This window comes from Lutra lutra, chromosome 2 (genome assembly GCF_902655055.1).
Source record: "Lutra lutra chromosome 2, mLutLut1.2, whole genome shotgun sequence".
Lineage (NCBI taxonomy): Eukaryota > Metazoa > Chordata > Mammalia > Carnivora > Mustelidae > Lutra > Lutra lutra.
This window is the reverse complement of record NC_062279.1, coordinates 117,975,468-117,996,797: the sequence shown is the minus strand read 5'-3', so window position 1 is coordinate 117,996,797 and position 21,330 is coordinate 117,975,468. Positions and strand designations below refer to the sequence as shown.

The following is a 21,330-nucleotide window of genomic DNA, read 5'->3' as shown; positions in this document are numbered from 1 at the left end:
TGGATGAAGAAAATTTTTCCGAATAGGATAAAAATGTGTGTGTGTGTGTGTGTGTGTGTGTGTGTGTGTGTGTGTGTGTGGTTGTTCTCTGCCTCTCACAGTGAGAGTATCTCATCATCTCTTCAGGCCCCCTGTGGCTAAAAAGCAGTCAGGCTTACGTGTGGGTAACTTGCATACAAGGGCCCTACGATGCTTGCCTGAAGTCATTATTAGGCAAAGAGCTAACATTTTTGAGAATTTGCAGGATAATATCTAAATACTGAGACCACATCGTTCATTCTCTTGTTCTTTCAATCAAGAAAGATCTATTAAATGTTTTGTTAGGCAATGTGAAGACTACTGTTCCTAGTTCTAAGTTGCTTACAGTGTGGTAGAAAAAACATTATCTCTGTAATACAAGGCATATTTATTGCTTGTATTGCCCAAAAGAGGGGGAGGGGGGGAGAGCAAAGAGTAACTTTGGAAAGACCAGGACTGTGGCTGGCCAGCTGGGGTGCTCAGGGGATTATGCCAGAGACGAGAGTCTCATCTTCTGTGGACAGGGCATAGAAACTGAAAGAACATCGAAGTGCAGTGTTTTTTATGTATCCACGTGAAGACATTTGAAAACTGGACTCCTCCATTTGAATTATAGCTTTATCAGCTAGACGCCAAGGAAAATCTATGTATAATTAGTTGTAATAAACCTCTTGAAGCATAGAGTCAACAAAAACTAACAACACGTGCTAATTTGTCACAAAGATAAAGAAGGGAAAGTTTGGAAAGTTCTTATACATATTTTCTCAAAAGTCCCTGAACTATTCAACTGGAGGCTTCAATACACTTTTCTTGTTCTCTTAGTGCCTTTTTTTCCATGTAGTCTTTCAAAATCTGCATCTCTTCTCAAAATCTGACACTCATAACTCAACTGCATGTGAATTTCTGGTGTTGTCTATTAACTTGGCCAAACAATAGTTTTCTGAGTTAGCTATTAACTTCCACCAGAAAACTAGATAAGTAGAATTAGGTGACAAATTAGAAAGAAGTGGCCTTTAATGGTTATGCTTCAAATATATCACAAGTTGGGGAAATTTATCTTTAAGTTATCTTAATGTATTTCTACATTTGATTTCAAATGTAGAATTGTTGTGATACATCACAACATTCCTTCTAAAATTTATGGAGCACCTATAGAGTGCAAGCACTATCTAGACCCAGTAGGGCTTGGAGAAACACACTGTAGAGAAATCAGGGACCTTCTTTCTTCATAAGCCTGCGACCTGTAGACCATAGGATACATAAAGTTGTGATTCGTTGTCATTAAATTTTATCTGCAAAGTAGAATGGAGATAGAGGGAGGTGGAAGCAACCAGCGCTGTCAAGGGTGATATTAACATGTATCTCAGAGGAATGGACATTGGAATTAAATTTTGAGTAATGGGTTCTCTAGGCCAGCCTTTCTCAACCTGTTTTCTGTCATAATAAAAATGACATATGTCATTGTCATTTATCAATTCTATATGGTACATTAATGTGGACACAGTCAGGTTTTGGTAAAAACATCACAGATTTATCAGGATTTAAAGCATAGAATGCCCTAGGAGCTTTTTCTTTTATTGCTTCTTACAAAAGGTTTTATAAGTATATGACTAATGAAATTATAAATCTAAAATTGTGCCATTTTAATTGGCTAATGAATTAGAAAGAAATATGACTATTTTGTTTTTCTCAATAGTGAACTTTATTTTTCCAATAGGTCCTGAATTTTTCCTTTAGAGTTTAGCTCCATGGGTAATAGTAACAAGGCAATCGTGTATGTTTTTTTATGATTAACACCATATACTGGTTCATTGAATTCTCTCAACAATATTTTCATGTAGCTGCTGTTTTTCCTGTGTCACGTATTAGGTAACTAAAGCTTAGAGAAGTTAAATAATTTGCCCAGTATCATTCAGCTAAGTCACGTATTAGGTAACTAAAGCTTAGAGAAGTTAAATAATTTGCCCAGTATCATTCAGCTAAGAAATGGCTTGGACTCTTATTCATGCAGATAGGAATTAGGACCCATGCTCTTATGTACTGTGGTATACAATATCCATACTTGAATGAGCAGAGAATATCTAGGTGGATGAAGGTGAATGAATATCTGGATGGGTTGACAGTGAATTATTTAGGGAAACGGGGTAGGCCAGGCAAGAAAAGTTGGGGAGAAGATGGACTTTTAAAAAAGCTTCCATACGTTTTTGCTACTCAAATTAAAATAAACAGAAAGTAATTTTATAACGATGAATGTGGTAGAAATAAAAAGTCAGTCATAGAATTTCAAAATTATTAACATGTCATTATCAGTATTACTATAAATTTTACTCAGATTTAATCATAGGAACTCATGTGTCTTAATTGGCCCAAGTGTTGATAGTGTCTTTTCCCTGTGCAGTGTTTGCACAGGAAAGTGCAAGACCACAGTGTTTCCTGTGCTTCTTCACTCATCCTTGCCTTCTTTCTTACTTAGGCTATATCAGTAATTTTTGGTGGAAGGCTAGTGCAGCAGTAAGATCACTGCTCACTGCTGACCACAACAAAGATCAGACAGGGCACAGGTTATGCGCCCCTCCCCAATGTCACTTAGGGAGACACATTAGGACAAGGCTAACCTGGAATTCTCTCCATTTGTGTTTGGTGGTTTTTTTTTTTTTAGATTTTATTTATTTATTTGACAGAGAGATAACAAGAGAGGGAACACAAGCAGGGGGAGTGGGAGAGGTAAAAGCAGGGTTCCCGCTGAGCAGGGAGCCTGACACAGGGCTCAATCCCAGGACCCTGGGATCATGACCTGAGCCAAAGGGAGACGCTTAAGGACTGAGCCACCCAGGTGCACCTCTCCATTTGTTCTTTAATGTTATTCACAAATCCACGTACCTTAATAGTCATAGGAGATAACTTTAAACGCCTCTTACCAGCTGACCTGGGCACACCAAAGTGTGCCACTAAACCAGTCTTTGCGAACAACAGCTCCAGACCAAGAAGAGGGAGAAACGGATTCCAGGGTAAAGGAACAAAATGTGTAAAGATATGGAGGTGTGTAAAATACGTGATGTATTCCAGGAAAGCAAAGCTTGTAGGGTGGAAACTTCCAATGCAAAGGATGGCAGGGGTTAGGAAATGGAGATTCAACTGGAAAGATAGTCTTCGAACTCCAGGGGACCTTGAAGGGCCAGAGGGTCACTGACTCTGTGACTTGAGGCAAACTGGATGAGCCTCAGTTTTCCGAACCTTAAAATGCAGATAACATTATCTTCTCCATGAGGTTGTATTAAATAAATAATGTGTGTGAAGGACCTGGCATGGAGCTGCACACAGCGACTGTTGGCAGCAACTCATCTCATTGTTACCCTCACTGCTCCCACAAGGAATACGGACTTTATCATGTAGTAGAAAGTCTCCAGGATTCTTAAGGAGAAATGCCCCGTGCACGATCCAAGCAGTTACCTTTAGTGAAGGGAGTGCTCTGGCAGCAGTATGCCGGGATCGTTTGGAAAAAGGCGGGATTGCAGGGCTCAATATACTGAATCATTTAATTTCAGTAAATTTTGCTTGATAGATTACTTCTTAGGTCCTTAAATACGATTTTAAATATTTTTAATGCTGGATAGACTTTTGTGGAGCCTAAGTCATCTTTTTATTGCTTCCCAGGGACTACAGATATATAATCTCGATCATGTATTTTTTCTTTTGTCATCTTGCCTGATAACTGGCGTCGTGTGTCTGTTGTCTCCACAACACTGCTACATTCTTTTCTTTTATTATTTTTTAAGATTCTATTTATTTGACAGACAGAGATCACAAGTAGGCAGAGAGATGGGCAGAGAGGGGGGAAGCAGGCTCCCTGCTGAGCGGGGAGCCCAATGCAGGGCTTGATCCCAGGACCCTGAGATCATGACCAAAGCTGAAGGCAGAGGCCTAACCCACTGAGCCACCCAGGCGTGCTAGCACTGCTACATTCTTGTGCATTCTTCCTTGAAATACCATGTTTGGTATAATTTATGTTTACTAAAGTTTTCAAAGAGGAGCTTCTGTTGCACCACGATTCTCAGACTTCTGTTTACTTCTGCATCATGGGATTCATTTGGTCCTGAAAGAGTGTTCTGTAGGCTAAACAAGAAAGTATTTTCCCTGTAATACATCCTCTTACTAGTTTTTCAAAGCATCATGGTATAGGGACCTACGTTCAAATATTGATTGTTTCATTTACAACTTGTATGACTTTGGGCAAATCTAAGCCTCAGTTTCCCAGTCTATAAAATGGAGAGAATAGTACTTGCCCAAGGACACAAAAGTTATTAAGAGGATTAATTATACTGCTTGGCTCATAGAAAATACCTATATTTTAATTTATTAAATATTAATGTTTATTAAATATTAATATTAATAAAATTAATTTGATTTATTTTCTGATTCCCTTAAAGTAAAACTTCTCCACCCAAGATATATATATATATTTTTTTATTTGACAGAGAGAGATCACAAGTAGACGGAGAGGCAGGCAGAGAGAGAGAGAGAGGGAAGCAGGCTCCCTGCTGAGCAGAGAGCCCGATGTGGGACTCGATCCCAGGACCCTGAGATCATGACCTGAGCCAAAGGCAGCGGCTTAACCCACTGAGCCACCCAGGCGCCCCAAGATATTTTCTATCATTTTTTTTTTTTTCTTTCAGGCAGCAGACTGTCCCGGGAAGCTGTTCATCTTCCATTCCTCCTTGCCGACTGCAGAAGCACCAGGGAAGCTCAAAAACAGAGATGACAAAAAGCTGATTAATACAGACAAAGAGAAGGTATTTGTAAACAATGGCTCTTTGAAGTGTCTCTGTGTCAGTTTTTAAAGGGCAGTAATGAAAGAGTGAAGGTGTCCTTTGTGTAAGAAAGGGAGAGTAGCTAAATGTAATGCATAAATCCAGGACATTGTATATCATAGGAATATTTTGAATCGCACATAATTTAAGAAAATTTATATTCTTAGAAAAGCTAATTTCTGAAATATTCCTAAAATAAAATAAGGCCTCAAACTTTTTTCATGTGTGATCTGTGTAAGAGACTAGGTGATAAGACCGTTACAGAAATGGGAGAAATGGGAGGAGATATGGGAAGAAGATAAAGGTAGAAGGAAAATGTAGACTGCACCATATAACAACATCGCTGAGACAGGAAGTAGAGGTACCCAGTGCTCAGAGTGTGCTTTGCTCAAATCCTCTGAAGTATAGCTGTTGCTGGGGGGTTCAGGTCAGTGGGAAGGTTAAAACCATGATGTAGGCATACTAACCACATGACACCAGACAAGTTGCCCCATGTAGGTCTATAAAGGTAAGACAGGAGTGTCCGTCTCATTAGCATTGTTGGAGGATCAGATAACATTGCCTGCACACACATGTTTCATACAACAGGAGCCCAGCACACTGTGAGTGCTCAGTGAACAGCTGCTGCTCTAATGATGACCATAATTCATTCCTTCAGGCCAGTTCACTTAACTGGAAACAATTTCTCTTTCATTTTAAAAGAATTCAATAGAAATTAAAAATTGAAACCAAAAACATTTTGTGGTTTTCTTTTTCCCTTTGTGCATCTTTTTCTTCAGGTACTTTTCCAGCCCCAAACCAATGTCTACGACTCTCTGGCCAAAGACTGTGTGGCTCACGGATGCTGTGTGACCCTCTTCCTCTTTCCCAGCCAGTATGTGGATGTGGCCTCTTTGGGTCTCGTGCCTCAGCTTACCGGAGGAACCCTTTACAAATATAACAATTTCCAGGTAAAAGCCAGCAACTTGTTCACCTCAGGTTTTCTACTGCTGTTTGACTTTAGGCGCTTCAATCATTGGTTAAGAAACCTATGCCCCCTTGTGGGCAACTGACAAATTGTAAATGCTAGAACCAATGGAGATGATGTATATATGATTAAGCGATTGCTTTCCCACTCCCTTAGTGTTTGACAACAGATTGAGCTCATTTATCCTCAGAGGTGAATTTCAATGTAAGCTTCCTTGATGGGGAAAAGTATATTCTATATAAAATTTTAGTATTTTAAATATATTTAAGATACTGTTTTTAAAAGTGACTGTATTTTTTTTATTTATTTTTATTTTTTTTTAAATATTTTATTCATTTATTTGACAGAGAGAGATCACAAGTAGACAGAGAGGCAGTCAGAGAGACAGAGAGAGGGGAGCAGGCTCCCCGCTGAGCAGAGAGCCCAATGCGGGACTCGATCCCAGGACCCCGAGATCACGACCCGAGCCGAAGGCAGAGGCTCAACCCACTGAGCCACCCAGGCGCCCTATGTATTTGTTTTAAATTGTTGGGATTTGGGGGGTCAATTCATGATACCCCTCTCTTCCAAGCCTCAATTAAGAGACAGAGTCACGAGATAGTAAAAATGTGAGGAGCACACAGACTCAGGTCTGTGGCAAGTGGGCTTGCTATTGCTTTACCTTTCAGTGTAACTTAATTAAAGCAAGGCCCAGGGTAGGCTCAGTTACAAGCTTCCTTGTGGACATCTGTACCTTTAAAACTTAACATATTGAGGGGCAAGAAATGTGTGCCTCCTATAGGCAGGCTGCCTCCCCAGAAAGAAGGTCCAGAATAGAGTAAGCTAGGCCTACACAATTCCTTTACTAGACTTACTAATCAGATAAGTCACCTGCTCTCACCTGAGAGGAAGGGGTTAGGGGAGTGCCTCTGACTTACGTACCTATACATGGCAACATGGAGTGCGACTGAGTGTTTCCCCACATAAATGACAAATGTTAATCTATTTTTATTTAGTATCAGTAAAATTATTTTTAATCACCTAGCTACATATTTATATTGTAAACTACTTAAGGGATTTGGTAAAACCAAAGATAGCAAATGAAGTAAAGTTGAAAAAGCTTTAAGAATCCTTTCTAAGATGTCCGGATAAAGTGGGTTTTAATCAAGATTTTTAAAAATAATAATTATTTTAAGTATTTTACTGCCATCTGGTGGACACTGATCCTACTTTATTTTTTAGATGCACATGGACAGCCAACAATTTTTGAATGATCTCAGAAATGATATTGAAAAGAAAATAGGATTCGATGCTATTATGAGGATTCGTACCAGCACAGGTAATTTTCAGTTATACTGTTTTTCAGGTCTCTGCTGTGTGATTGTTTTCTCTTCAAATTAATAACGGACCAGGAGGGCGCCTGGGTGGCTCAGTGGGTTAAAGCCTCTGCCTTCAGCTCAGGTCATGATCCCAGGGTCCTGGGATCGAGGCCCGCATCAGGCTCTCTGCTCAGCGGGGAGCCTGCATCCTCCTCTCTCTCTGCCTGCCTCTCTGCCTACTTGTGATCTCTTTCTCTGTCAAATAAATAAATAAAAAAAATCTTTAAAAAAAAAAAGATAACGGACCAGGAACAAAATTTCCCTTTTTCCTCATCATTAGGTTTCAGAGCCACTGATTTCTTTGGTGGAATTTTTATGAACAATACCACTGATGTAGAAATGGCGGCCATTGATTGTGACAAGGCAGTGACTGTGGAGTTCAAGCATGATGACAAACTTGCTGAAGACAGTGGAGCCTTAATCCAGGTGATTCAAAACGTATTCCCATTTTTGGTGTTTTAGTTAGTTACTGACAACAGTCAGTGGGGAGACTAAAATACCATCAACTGAGTCATCTCTCTGTAAAGAAATTCGACTCTGTTTTTCCCAAGACAAAAGTCATTAGATTATAGCACTCAGTTGTGTAGTCTCTACACCCTCATTTACACATGCTATTTGTTTGAAGTCACAATCATATGTCATGACGTGAGAGCCCAGCAAACTGTGACCAGTGTGGTAGGCATTAGCAAACTGACTGCCAGCCATATTCATTTCTTTTAGGCTTTAGCTCCCATTCATTCATTTGTTGCATTTCTACCATATGGTAGATACCATGTTAAGTGCATTATTATGTTACACGCAAATATAAATAGAATTTGGTTTTGTAGTAAATAAATTTACATAGACACCATGGAGGTCTTGAATTAAAATAAGAACAACTATATCTAATGGGCATAGTTTTCAGATACTAGCATCACCCTTAAAGAATGGAGAGGGGTTGGAAGTAAGTTGAGGAAGAACTCTAACTAATGTTTATTTTTTGATCACAGAAATTTGAAGAAGTGTATACTTGTTTGCATTCTTGAAATGCGTATATCATCAGTGTGAGACTTAAGTACATCATCAAAATTAGCTGCATGTTTTTAAGGGAAGCGAGGCTTGAATAGGGCTATAATCATCAACATGAAAGTCTTGCTTCTGGACCTGAATCCCTGGTACTGAAATCTGAGATATGTGAAAGTAGAGTAGCAGTAGATGCAAATAGGTACTTATGTGTGAAAGCCTGACTAAAATTTAAATTTAACCCAGTGGAGAGTTACATAGAAACCCAATGTATGAATTATCATTATACCTCCCTTATTTGTTATTGTTCAGCCATTAGCAATAATAAAAAAAAGATCTGTGGAAGAATCTGAGCTGTACACACTGTTCTCTAAGTGTAAATAAGATCAGGCTAGCTTGGGTGGACATGTTGATCAGAAAAACATGTGTCCTTGATATTACCTCTGCAGTGTGCTGTGCTTTACACAACCATTGGAGGTCAGAGAAGACTTCGGATTCACAATCTGAGCTTGAACTGCAGCTCCCAGTTGGCTGATCTCTATAAGAGCTGTGAGACAGATGCTCTTATCAACTTCTTCGCCAAGTCAGGTAACACTCCGCTAATCCTGTAGTGCTGTGTGTCTTGCCTAGTAAGTCAGTCAAGACTTGTTGGTTAATTGAATTAGTAACTGTCAACTACTGTGGTAGCACAGCCTTTTGGTGGGCAGATTCAGAATTTATAAAAGCAGAGTGCCAGGGACAATAGTCAGCATCTCTAATTCCAGATTAAGAATGAGATAACTCAATTCAGGCCCACTCTATATAGTTTTTTTCAAAGTTTCTTTCATGGGGTAGGGGTGGGCTCTGAGTTGAAATTTAGGAAGGTAATACCTAGATTGTCATTATGGTATGCGAGGATGCCCTCTAGCACTTGGGGATAATGGAAAGGGACTCTCCCTAATGTTGGGCTGAACTTGCCTATCCATAGGAGGGGCCAGAGTTGGAATTTTCTTTGGTTCCTTCTCCCCTCCACAACCCCCATTTGAGATTCTATAGGTTTAGAGGAAAGAGTAATCCAGCCCATAGGAATTCAGAACACCAGAAGATGGCATATTGGTCTTTCCTTTCTCTGTGTGTAGAGTCTGTTTATAATATTCTGTGGAAAAATATGGACCAATTACCTGTCTTTTGTTAGAGGTAGGCCATTGTTTCCATTGGGTATGTTGGCATACTTAGTAAAATGGAGAACATTAAAAAATGACTGTAACATTTTAACACTGTTACTCCTTGCTGGGTGGTCTGAAGATAATAGCAATTTGTTGTTTATTACTATTATCATTTGAAGGGATTGATTTCTGAGCTAAGGCTTTGATGCCATTTTCATTGTTTTGTGCAACTAGCATTTAAAGCAGTTCTTCACCAGCCCTTGAAGGTCATCCGGGAAATCTTGGTTAATCAGACTGCCCATATGTTGGCATGTTACCGAAAGAATTGTGCAAGTCCATCTGCAGCAAGCCAGGTGAGCCACCTATTCTAGTTAGATCCTAAAGCGTTACAAGTGATACTAAATGTGCATTCTTTCAGCATTTGGCTATGGAAGGCTTATGATGTTCCAATCACTTAGATGCTGTGCATAATAAGCTATACAACCAAGATTGAGAATGCCATTTGGGGAGGCTATGGTCTTTTTACAGCCGACATTAAAAAACTTAGTGGCTTTACAAGATGCTTGAACCAAAAAAATGTCTGTGCACATTGGGTTGGCAGTCACTACATTATGTATAAATAACAGAATGTTATATGTAAGAAATGTCATAATATAAATGGGATTCTCTTTTGCTTATAAAGATGAGTATATGGTTGAAAATTGTGTGTGCTTAAATATCTTTTCAGGCACATTAATAATCACAGTTGATAAGAGCACCAATGGCAAGAATGATTTCTTTATATTTTATAAACATAAATATAATTTCTAAATATTGGAATTCTTTATATTTAGAAGTTAATAGGTATAAGGGATTTTGAAGGAAATGTTTCTGTGTATCATCTACTAAGTTGAAAATTTTAGATCCTTCTTTAAATAAATCTCATTTAGACTCTCTCGGGTAAAAGAAAAAGTAGAACCTCATGTTCACATTTATTTTTATATCTGTTCTCTTATTCACATTTTTTCCTATGTCAGTCAAAGCTAGATGCAACTTTTCGTAGTTTTGTGTTGAATATCTGAATATAGAATTTGGATTGAAAGGGAAAACAGCAACAGATGGGAAATTTTTCTGGCTAATTCATTGTCAAAAGTTAGTGGGTGCTGTGAGGATGTCTGAAACCCCACTTAGAAATAAGCCTTGGGTACCTGGGTGGTTCACTTGGTTGAGAGCCTACCTTTGGCTCAAGTCATGATCTCAGGGTCCTGGGATCAAGCCCTGCATTGGACTCCCTGCTCAGTAGGGAGTTTGCTTCTCCCTCTCCCTCTGCCTCCCCACCCTGCACATACAATTGCTTGAGCTTTCTGTCTCTCAAATAAGTAAATAAAATCTTTTTTTTTTTTTAAGATTTATTTATTTATTTATTTGACATAGAGAGATCACAAGTAAGCAGAGAGGCAGGCAGAGAAAGAGGAAGGGAAGCAGGCTTCCTGCTGAGCAGCGAGCCCGATGCGGGACTCGATCCCAGGACTCTGGGATCATGACCTGAGCCGAAGGCAGCGGCTTAACCCACTGAGCCACCCAGGCGCCCTAAATAAAATCTTTTTTAAAAAAGCCTTTAGCAGCAGAGATAATGCAGATAAAATCAGGGGACCAAATTTCATAATCTGGGTAAAGGAAAACGAAATGCAGTTATTAGCTTGGACTTTTCACAAAAATTCCTTTCTCCGCTGTTCTGATTAAATAAGCCACCGATTCTTCGGTCTCCTATGTTGAAAATCACATAAGCAGCTCTTGAATCTCTGTGTAAGTGTCTGTCCTCTTTATTAGCCAGAAGATGTGACACTTCAGTAACTGAATTCCAATATAAGTATGATTTCACAGTGTATTTGTTTAATTTATACAAAGCCCATCAGGTGCACCTGGATCAAGTCCAACCACGAGCATTTTATACCCCAGTTTTACTGTCTGTTTTAGAGCTCTGGAAACATTATTCTGTGTCTGGAGTATCTCATACTTCAGAAGGAGGTTGAAGGAGAGCAGGTACAGTTAGTGTCCTCTCAGAAAGTTTATTTGCTAACGTTAAAGCAATTGGATTCAAAGACCTTAAGTTAAAAACAAATCCGCTGCCTATTTAAGGAAAGAAATAAAATCTGTTCATTCCTTCTGGTTTAAAAGTTAAAAGCTTTGTCTCTACTACTAGATCATCTGGTTATGCAGTTTAATTATTTCTGGAGGAAAAACATGATGATGCCACATTTTCTCTGAAAAAGTTGATAGAGATTATTCCTGTTCTTATGATGAGATTTTACTTTCTCCATGAACACATTTCAAGTGTGCATTTCAACCATTGATGCGCTTTAAGAAATGACATAATTTAGATACCTTGTGATTATCCAGCATGGAGTGGGGAAAATGTAGGGCTCATAAGACTTAGTGACAGTAGTATATTAAAATATACCATTACTTAGACACATGAAATGGCTGAACCTGGGGTTGTCTTCAGAGAATATAACTTCAGATGTGCTGCCCTCTCATCGTTCACTTTTTTTTTTTAAAGATTTTATTTATTTATTTGACAGAGATCACAAATAGGCAGAGAGGCAGACAGAGACAAGGGGAAGCAGGCTCCCCGCTAAGCAGAGAGCCTGATGCAGGGCTTGATCCCAGGACCCTGAGATCATGACCTGAGCCGAAGGCAGAGGCTTTAACCTACTGAGCCACCCAGGGACCCATCATCGTTCACTTTTAAGAAAAAATACCTATAATTCCTAAAGGAATTCCCTCTTTTACTGTAGAGCCCAAAGTTTCCTTCATCTAAGTAGGACTTAAGTTGCTGTATACTTGGATTATATGACACTGGACCTCAGAAGATCTGCTTTTACTGACTCCCAGGGCCAGGACTAGCTTGAAGCAAGTGAGGCATTTAGGATGCAAAATTTAAGGAGGCATCTATTGTGGAGGTCATATTTTGATGCTGGGTTAAGACCTAAAACTGCAAACAACATGAAATCAATTTGTTAAGCTTACATGAGCAAGGTAGATTTTTTTTTATTGAATCTAGTAACTCACTCTTCTGAACTTAAATGTATTACATCATATGGGAGTACAATGACTTCAAAAGGCAAGTCAAATGCACTTAACTGCAAAGTAATTGTTTTTTTAAGTCACTGCCGTTCTGTCATTTCAAAACTCAGAAAAAAATTCTCTAAATTCAATCAAACTGGATTCACGTGAATTTATACACCTTCCTCACCTGTACCTTTTATCCACAAGAATGATTGTTACTCATGGAGGAGATCCAAGGAGGTGGGGAAAGGTTTATAGGGTCCATCTGTTGCCACATTTTCTTCCCCACCACAAAAACATGGGCAAAGAATGTCTCCTTGGTTTTTTTCACCCTAACTCCATTTTTCTTCTTCATCGTCAGTTTTTCTCCTTATTTACCTCCTCTGTTTTCTTCCATCTGCCGCCTCTCATCCAATCTCCTCTGATTGGACTTTTAGTCTTGTAGGGTCATTATAGGTCAGGAGGCTCACCCCTTGGTGGCATTTAGGACAACATATTTCTAAACTGTCTTAATATAACCTGGTTAATGCGAAGCAACCAGTAAAATTATAAGATAATATTTGAAAAACTGTGTGTACATGCTTCAGTATGAGAATCTAAGAATATTCTTCATTCATAATATGTAAGACGCCTAACTGGTAACTGGCCCAGAAACAGCATTAAGACCACATAGCTCTGGAATCGGATTATGATATAGTTCTTACATCTTTTGATCATATTTTTCCTTGGTTGAAAAAGTAATGCAGAAGCATATGTTGTCAAATAAAAAGGTTTTATGCTAGAGGAAAAAAAGAAGAGTATTCTACTCTGATGAAGATACATGCATTTGACTGTCTTTGATTCTCTGAAAGGGGATTATAGAGGGAGAGAGGAAATAAACCACAAAATAGAATTGTCCTGAAATATGTTTGCCTGAACCAGTTAGAAAACTGTCTTGCACATTCTTTACTTAGTAGACCATGAGAAGAAACTTGCAATATGAAAGGATTTAAATGGAGGAATAAATCCTAAAGATCCTTGAGGGAAAGTTTCTTTTCAGTGTGGAGTCTAGTAAGCATATATTCTTTTTCCTCATTAAGTGAGAACACTAAGAAAACAATCATGAATTCGTAGACCAGATATCCAGAAGTGCTGCATTGTGTTGTTATTTGCAGTATGTTTTTGGAACTGTATGTTTTTGGAACTGTAGGAGTTTGATTTTGTTTTTGGAACTGTATACAGTATGTTTTTGGAACTGTAGGAGTTTGATTTTGCCTGTTACCATTCAGTAGTGACACACCTAAATCCAGGAAGCGTTTCCTTTTTTAGTTTATATCTATAGTGTCACAACCTCCTTATTATGTTTTATTGGTTCATGTGTCTGCCATCTCTGATGGACTTTGGCATCTTGGGACATCGACTGTCCCTTATTCCCCTCACCTATCATTGACACTTTGCACAGAACCTATGACACAGTGGCATTTAATATGTGTTTGATGAGTTTATGGCTAACTGTGTGAGTTTGAGGTACATGAAGCACGTAAAGGAAGAGATACCTCATGGACAGTGGAAAAAGACACTCTTCTTGAACTCAAGAGGTAGAGATTGGTAACACAGATTAGGATCTTTTTAAAGATTAAAAATCTTGTGAAAGATTTTATTTATTTATTTGACAAGATAGTGAGAGAGGGAACACAAACGGGGCGTGCGAGAGAGAGAAGCCAGCCTCCCGCTGAGGAAGGAGGCTGATGTGGGGCTTGATCCCAGGACCCTGGGATCATGACCTGAGCCAAAGGCAGATGTTTAACAACTGAGCCACCCAGGTGCCCCAGGAAATCATTTATTAATAAACGTGTGTAATACTGTGTGCTAGGTACCCTTATAAATGCTTCACAGATTAATAATCATTTAATCCTCCTAACAATTCCATGATCATGCAGGAGATGGGCTGTTCCAGTTTTAAATGAGAAAACGTAGGACAAGAGAGAGTGATTTGCCCAGGGTCACACACCTGTTAAGAGGCAGAGACGGAATTGTGTTCTGCCGAAGCACCTAGAGAAGACTAACTGCCGTTGTTTGAATACCTCATGGGTGTCAATTTCTGTGCTCTGTGTGCTTGTATGTGTTCTCATTTAATCCTCACAATTACCTCAAAAACAATTGATGTTTTTTGTCCTAGAGGTAAAGCTCAGGGGTTCTTTCTCATAAAAGTCAAGCATCTGAAACAAATGTCTGTCTTCTTTCAGCTTATTTTACCAGATTCCATGAAAGTATTACCAGTGTACATGAATTGTTTGTTAAAAAACTGTGTGCTGCTTAGCAGACCAGAGATCTCAACAGATGAGCGGGCGTACCAGAGACAGCTGGTTATGACCATGGGTGTGGCCGACTCTCAGCTTTTCTTCTACCCACAGCTTCTGCCAATAGTGAGTACAAGGCAGTGGTGCATTTTCTAGAGGAGTCTGGAAGGGAATCATATTTTGTCTTTTTCCATATGTTCTATCTGGAACATTTTGTTCTTAAGAAATTTAAAGTCACCAATGACTTTAGAATGTGTCATGTGGGACCGAGAGCAGAGGCTCTTTAAGCAAGTATTTTGCATCAACAAGTGTTCGGTATGGTGATGTTGATGGTGGGAGTTTGGGGTGTTCCCATTCCAGTGAATTGCTCAGATAATTGCTTTTCTTTCCTCATGCCCAAACTGGCAGATTGAAGAGTTAGTAACCAAGTTGGAGCCAGCCAACCTTCAGTTGCTCAAGAAATCTACCTTATAGCATCAAAGGCAATGGATACATGTGTGTATGGGATCTTATGTGCACACATGTATTTGTTTCTGTACAATGTATGAATGTCCAGAAGTCACCACATTTAACTAGAATGGCTATGATTCGCCTTGACTAGATACAACCAAGGATTTACAAATCAGATATATTTGAGGCTGTCTACACTGTACAAGAGGCCAGCTTCACTTGCCCTTGCCTTGGAGAATTTACTTCGCATGTATTTCATTTATTTGAAGTCAGTCCTTAATGTCTTGAATGCCCCTGTGCTCTGCAGCTAAGCTCTTTTCCCCTGAGTCCTAACAAGTTCAAGTTACAATTGAGGGATAAAGGAGGGGAAGGCTGGTGACTTATTTCTAATCCCTATATTGAAAGTCATACTCCGGCTCTCAGGAACAGTTCAGTCAGTATTAGAGTTAAATTAGGTTGGAAATTAAAAGCTATTCTTTCGATCACTATGAACACTAGAATTCTTATAAAATGATTGGTTTTCAGATAAAAATGAATTAGCAAGAATCTATATGCCAGACAAACTAGAACTTTATGGGATAAGAGCATCACCACTCCACTAAAATCCTCTTGCCAAGGTCACCAGTGGCCAGCATGCTGCTAAATCCAAAGGGCAGTTCTCGGTCCTCCTCTTACCATCAACAGCATCTGACACAGTTTATTTCTCTCTCTAGGAGCACCTTCTTCACTTGACTTCTGGTTTCTCTGCTTCCCTGGCCACTTCTCCTGCTGCCTTTGCTAGCTTGTCCTCTTCTTACTGTCAGAGTACCCCTGGGGCTCAGTCCTTGGGAAGCTTCTCTTGTCTATCTGCGCTCAACCCTGTTGGGGGCTCATCTCTCCTTTCAGATCCATTTATATACTGATTCCCACATTTGTATCTCCAGCCGGACCACTGTCTGGAACTCTAGATGTGTCTATCCTGTAGCCTACTGAGCATCCCTCTGTGGATGTGTAATGGGCACCTTAAACTGAGCCCTGAGCTCTTCTCCATACCTGCTCTCCTGCAATCTTCTCTATCCCCATTTACCTCTATTCTCTCTTGCCAGTTCTTTAGGCCAAAGCTTGTTCTCTTATCCATCACATCTCATCCACCAGTAAACATGCCAGCTCTCCTTTCCAAGAATATCTGGGTCCTGACCACTTTCTCTCCTCCTTATCTGTCACAGCTCAGATTTGAGCATAATCATCTCTCCCGTGGACTATGGCAGGACCCTCTTAACAACCCTTGAGGCTTGCACATTTGCTTCTCTGGTCTGTGTTCAGCATGAAAGTTAGAGTGGTCCTGTTAAAATAATTATGAGCTCATGTCCCTACACTACTCAGAACACTCTAGGATTTTCCATTTCAGGAAACACCAAATTTCCTACTGCCTTGGCCCAGTGCCATCTGTACTAACCTCTCTCCTTTTCTGTCTGACCTCGTCCACTTCCTCACTGTACTCCAGGCACCCTGGCCTCCTTGCTGATCCTGAAACATCTGAGACAGACTCTTGCCTTAGGATCTTTGCACCAACTATTTCCTCCATCCTGAATGCTCTTCCACAGATATCCCCATGGCCCTGTCTCTCATCTCTTTGGGCAAAATTACCTTCCCAACTAGCCTTCTTAGACTACCCTATTTGAAGTTGTACTACCAGCACTGACATGCCCTATCCCACTTTCCTGCTTCTTTTCTTCATAGCACTTGACACCATTTAAAATTCAATGTATTTTACTTATTTTATTTGTTGCCTCTTACTCCTTCCAAAAAATGATTAGTGTGCTTGAATAGTTACTGTCTAATGACTAGAATAATGCCTGGCACATAGTAGCCATTCATTTAATACTCATTAGAAAGAAAGAAGGGAGGAGGGAGATGATAGGAAAAGGGGGAGAGAGGAAGAAGGGACAGGAAGGATGGCAAACTTACTAACTCTCCTGCCTTTGCCTGCACAGCACACGTTAGATGTCAAAAGTACAGCCCTACCCACTGCTATTCGTTGCTCTGAGTCCCGTCTTTCAGAAGAAGGAATATTCTTATTGGCTAATGGTCTCAACATGTTCTTATGGTTAGGAGTTAGTAGCCCTCCAGAACTGATCCAAGGAATATTTAATGTGCCATCTTTTGCACATATCAACACAGATATGGTGAGTATTTTTTTTTCATTGTTTTTGTGGTAATGTACAGATTCTTAAATGTTTTGTGTTCATGTGCAACCACATATTACAAAGTAGAAAAAACAATAAAGGATGTAGTTCTTTATAAGAAAGAGAGTTTTATGTGTTAATGAATAACAATTAGCTGGTATAAAGTTATTTGTATAAAGTATTATGAGACAACCAAAACAGATTTTAAAAAGAGATTGCCTAGCACTTCCAAAGCATTTACTGTGTGTTAATCACTCCTCTAAATACTTTAAACACATCATCCCATTTAACTGTCACAACAAATCAATGAGATGGATATTGTTGTCAACAATGTATAGATGAACCAATTGAGGTTTGGAGACAAGTGCTTTCGGGTAGTCAGTAGCAGAGATGGAAAGTGAATCCAGTTCTCATACTCTGTACTGCTCTTCCTGGTGTGGAACTACATATTCAAAAGAATGCAGAAATCTTCCATACATGTTCAGCTGTAGTCCAAGACTGTGTCAGATTAATGGGTTGCAAAATAATAATCTTACGAAAACAGGTTATATACCCCTTTGTTATAAATAAGTTATATACTCTCCTCATTACAAGAGAGATTGTGGATTTGATATAAAATAAATACAAATGACTTTATTTTTAAAGTACTTTAGAAAAACCAGCGATTATCATTTGTTTAAAAATCGACATTAATTGCAAATTAATTATAGACCATTTTTGCATGAGCATCGTTACTATGATGGTTATTGTCTTACTCTGCTTGGTGGTGGATTTCTTATGAACACACATGTAGAACTCAGCAGATAGTTTGTTCCCCAAGGCCTCACTTGTATGATGGTAAGATGAATTCCCCAATTTCTCTTATGAAGGTAGAGACATAATATCTTGGGAGAAGGGACAGGGTCAAAATTCCAGGCTAGGTAGGTGGTCAGTTTAGAGAGATGCATATCCATTATGAATGTTAAGAAAATATTTTTAAAAGAATTAAAGGTGGGGTGCCTGGGTGGCTCAGTGGGTTAAGCCTCTGCCTTCGGCTCAGGTCATGATCTCGGGGTCCTGGGATCGAGCCCCGCATTGGGCTTTCTGCTCAGGGGGAAGCCTGCTTCCCCTTCTCTCTCTGCCTGCCTCTCTGCCTACTTGTGATCTCTCTCTCTCTGTTAAATAAATAAAATCTTAAAAAAAAAAAATAAAAGAATTAAAGGTGTCCATATCCCATTAAGAAAACAGTTTTAAGATGAAGATTCAGAAACAGCAAGATGTTTGCATAGGTTAAAATTAAGGAATGATTAGAAAATTAGAATTAAAAATAAAAAATTAAAAATTAAAAAAATTTAAAAATTAGAATTAATTTTTAAAAAATAAAAAAATGAAAATTCAGTAGGGAAAGAGCTATGAATCTCAAGAATGTTTATATAAAATTTAAGGAAGCCTCCTCATCTGTCACAGTGTATTGTTGGAGTAAATGTTAAATGCATATTTGCTGAATTGAATGTTACATATGAAATCGCCACAAAGCAGCAGATTGGTAGGTTTGTGCTTATATCACATGTCTCCTCTCAGCCTTCTTCAAAAAAGAAAAAGAAAAAACCAAATGTCACTTTCATTTTAGAGACAGTTGGCACTTTAAAACATGTATGTGAAGTGTATATGTTATTTGATACAGAAAAAGATCTGCCTTAGTGTCAAAAAATACCCACCAAAAATGTGAATATAAATAATGAATATTCTGCCTTTTTTTTTTTTCCAAAACTTCTGTGAAAAATATTGGCCATGATCTTTTCCTGAGACTTGTGACTTTGTGGTAAAATGTTCTACCTTGCTTTTTCAGTGGCTAAGTCACAGATGATATATTAGCTCTTGATACCTTTTTTTTTTTTCTTGAGAAGTAATCATAAGCATTTTACTCTTGTCTTATTGGAAGAAGTGAAGTCCAGATCCTTCATGTCCCCCAGAGGCCAGGGGCAGTGGGATGGTTATCTCTTATAAACCATTAGCCGGATTTCAAGGGTATTTCAGGGACCATATTCCTCTTGAGAAATCAGCATTTGATGGTTTGTCTTAATTTTGAAACAGTGATATTTGGATGGCATTTTCTAAATATGGTAATGATTCATGGTCCTGCAGTGGATCCACTGAAGGAATAAAGTTCAGCTTTTCTCCCATGACAAAGCCTTGAAGTAGCCATCTTACAAAGGGATTAAACATCATGGTGGTTGATCCAAAGATATCCTTTGCATAAAACATATACCTGTTGTGTCATTTCCAGTGGTGTACATGTGTCAAATTCTAGAGAAGTATGTTTATTTTCAATAGAGAGTTAGTTGGTGGAAATGTATCCCAATAAGAATGAACAATTTTTAGTGCATTTTCACATTTTTGGTTTTTAGGTAAATGAACTAAGCCAATAATCAAATATATGGTATAGAAGGGTGTTTTCTAACTTCAACATTCTAATAATTTCATTGCAGCTTCTATCTAAATGCTATCAATTACATTGAAACTTTACCTTTGGTTTTCTTAAATTTAGACAACACTGCCTGAAGTTGGAAACCCATACTCTCAAACACTCAGAATGATAATGAGTATTATCCAACAAAAGAGGCCATATTCAATGAAGGTAAGAATGAGATTTTTTTCCCCCTTTCTTTAAGTGTTTATTTGTATTTCATTACAGACTTTGTAAATGCATGTCCTGTATTTTTATAACATGATCTTTGGTAGAAAACTCACACTAACCTCTAATATAGCTTCCTACTCAACAGGTGCAAACATAAAAAAAAAAAAAATAAGTAAATAGGTATCACCACAGGTTGCCCGTGGGTTATTTTAGTAATTATTACTTAGTAATCAAGAACTTCTTTATGGCTTAGTAGCAGTTGATATCATTAGCAGACTATGAAATGACTGCCTTCAGGGCTTAAAGTTAATTAGTTATATAGAACTATCATTCAGAACACCTTTAAAATTTTATTTTTACAACTTTAGATTTTTGATCTCTGAGAAGTTTGTTATCCTAGCCTTTCTAAGCCCTTCAAACCTTCAAGTTGAATAAAAGAATATAAACTGTCTATAACTCGGGAAGATTATGCCTTGTTACCGAGTCCCAGCTACTCATCTGTCTTCCTTCTCAAGCTCAAGGTGAGAGTCTCCTGGAGTTTGAGATGTACGAATGGTGATGGTTTATTACTGTACTACTCCCTGCAGTGGTATAGGACCCTCACCTGGAGGCAGGCCTCTGCAACGGTCAGGGACTTAGGGGTCATCTTTCCCTGAAATATACACATGATATTAATGTAAGTCAACATCCTTAGCCGTGAAAGATATTCATGCTTGCACACATCAACTTTAGGCAGTGCTGAGGTAAACCGAATTAATGCAGAGCTTTATAATCTCGAGGATGACTGGGTGAACACAGAACATTTCTAGAACTGTTCTCATACCACATGGCATCTACTTGGCTTCAATTTTAGGGTAGGACCTAGAGATGGCAGAGAAGGCTCACAGTAAAAACATTTTTCATAGGACACTCTCTGAAGGCCTTGGAGGCATGTAATTAAATCTATGGTTTCATGAAACAAAAAATGAGAACCAGTGGTATTGAGTGCAGAGCAGTGATGATCCGTTGACCTTCATCCCGGCTGCAGGAGCGGCATCCCCACCACCTGCCCCGTTTGCAGAGAAGAGGCTAACCATGGAGACCATCCTTGTGCTCAGGAGCCTCTCCTTCCAGGGAAAATAAAACCTGTCTCTCTGCTTTCTCCCACCTGCTCTAATAGTGCATGTTAGCTTTAATAAGTCATGTTGGCTTTAATTATAAAAATATCTGCGATAAGCTCTGGACCCATGTGAATAAGATACAAGCAGTTCCATGTTAAATAATTTTGGCTTGACTACTTAAATCAAATTTTCTTATGTGCCACTTGCAAATGTATCTGTTGTTAATAAGACTTCTTCGGCCTTTTCAGGGTACTATCTGTATCACAAATTTGAAACTCTAAAATCTATAGAGGTTAGAGTTGAAAGGACTCTAGAAGACAGCTGGTCTCACTGCTGCCTTTCAGCACCCTCCAGCACCATCTAACAGATATGG

At 38.9% G+C, this 21,330-nt stretch overlaps 1 protein-coding gene across 4 annotated transcripts in view; it reads left to right on the top strand.

Annotated features, from left to right (window-relative positions):
- Window positions 1-21,330, top strand: part of SEC24D (SEC24 homolog D, COPII coat complex component) — a 107,066-nt gene that overhangs the window by 80,871 nt on the left and 4,865 nt on the right. For all 4 annotated transcript variants that reach the window (XM_047718308.1, XM_047718310.1, XM_047718309.1 and 1 more), the window contains exons 14-22: window positions 4,692-4,808; window positions 5,606-5,776; window positions 7,015-7,111; window positions 7,432-7,577; window positions 8,603-8,741; window positions 9,533-9,651; window positions 14,572-14,751; window positions 17,049-17,240; window positions 19,768-19,857. In XM_047718308.1, the coding sequence (XP_047574264.1) occupies window positions 4,692-4,808; window positions 5,606-5,776; window positions 7,015-7,111; window positions 7,432-7,577; window positions 8,603-8,741; window positions 9,533-9,651; window positions 14,572-14,751; window positions 17,049-17,240; window positions 19,768-19,857 (1,251 nt within the window). The remainder of the gene's footprint in view (window positions 1-4,691; window positions 4,809-5,605; window positions 5,777-7,014; window positions 7,112-7,431; window positions 7,578-8,602; window positions 8,742-9,532; window positions 9,652-14,571; window positions 14,752-17,048; window positions 17,241-19,767; window positions 19,858-21,330) is intronic.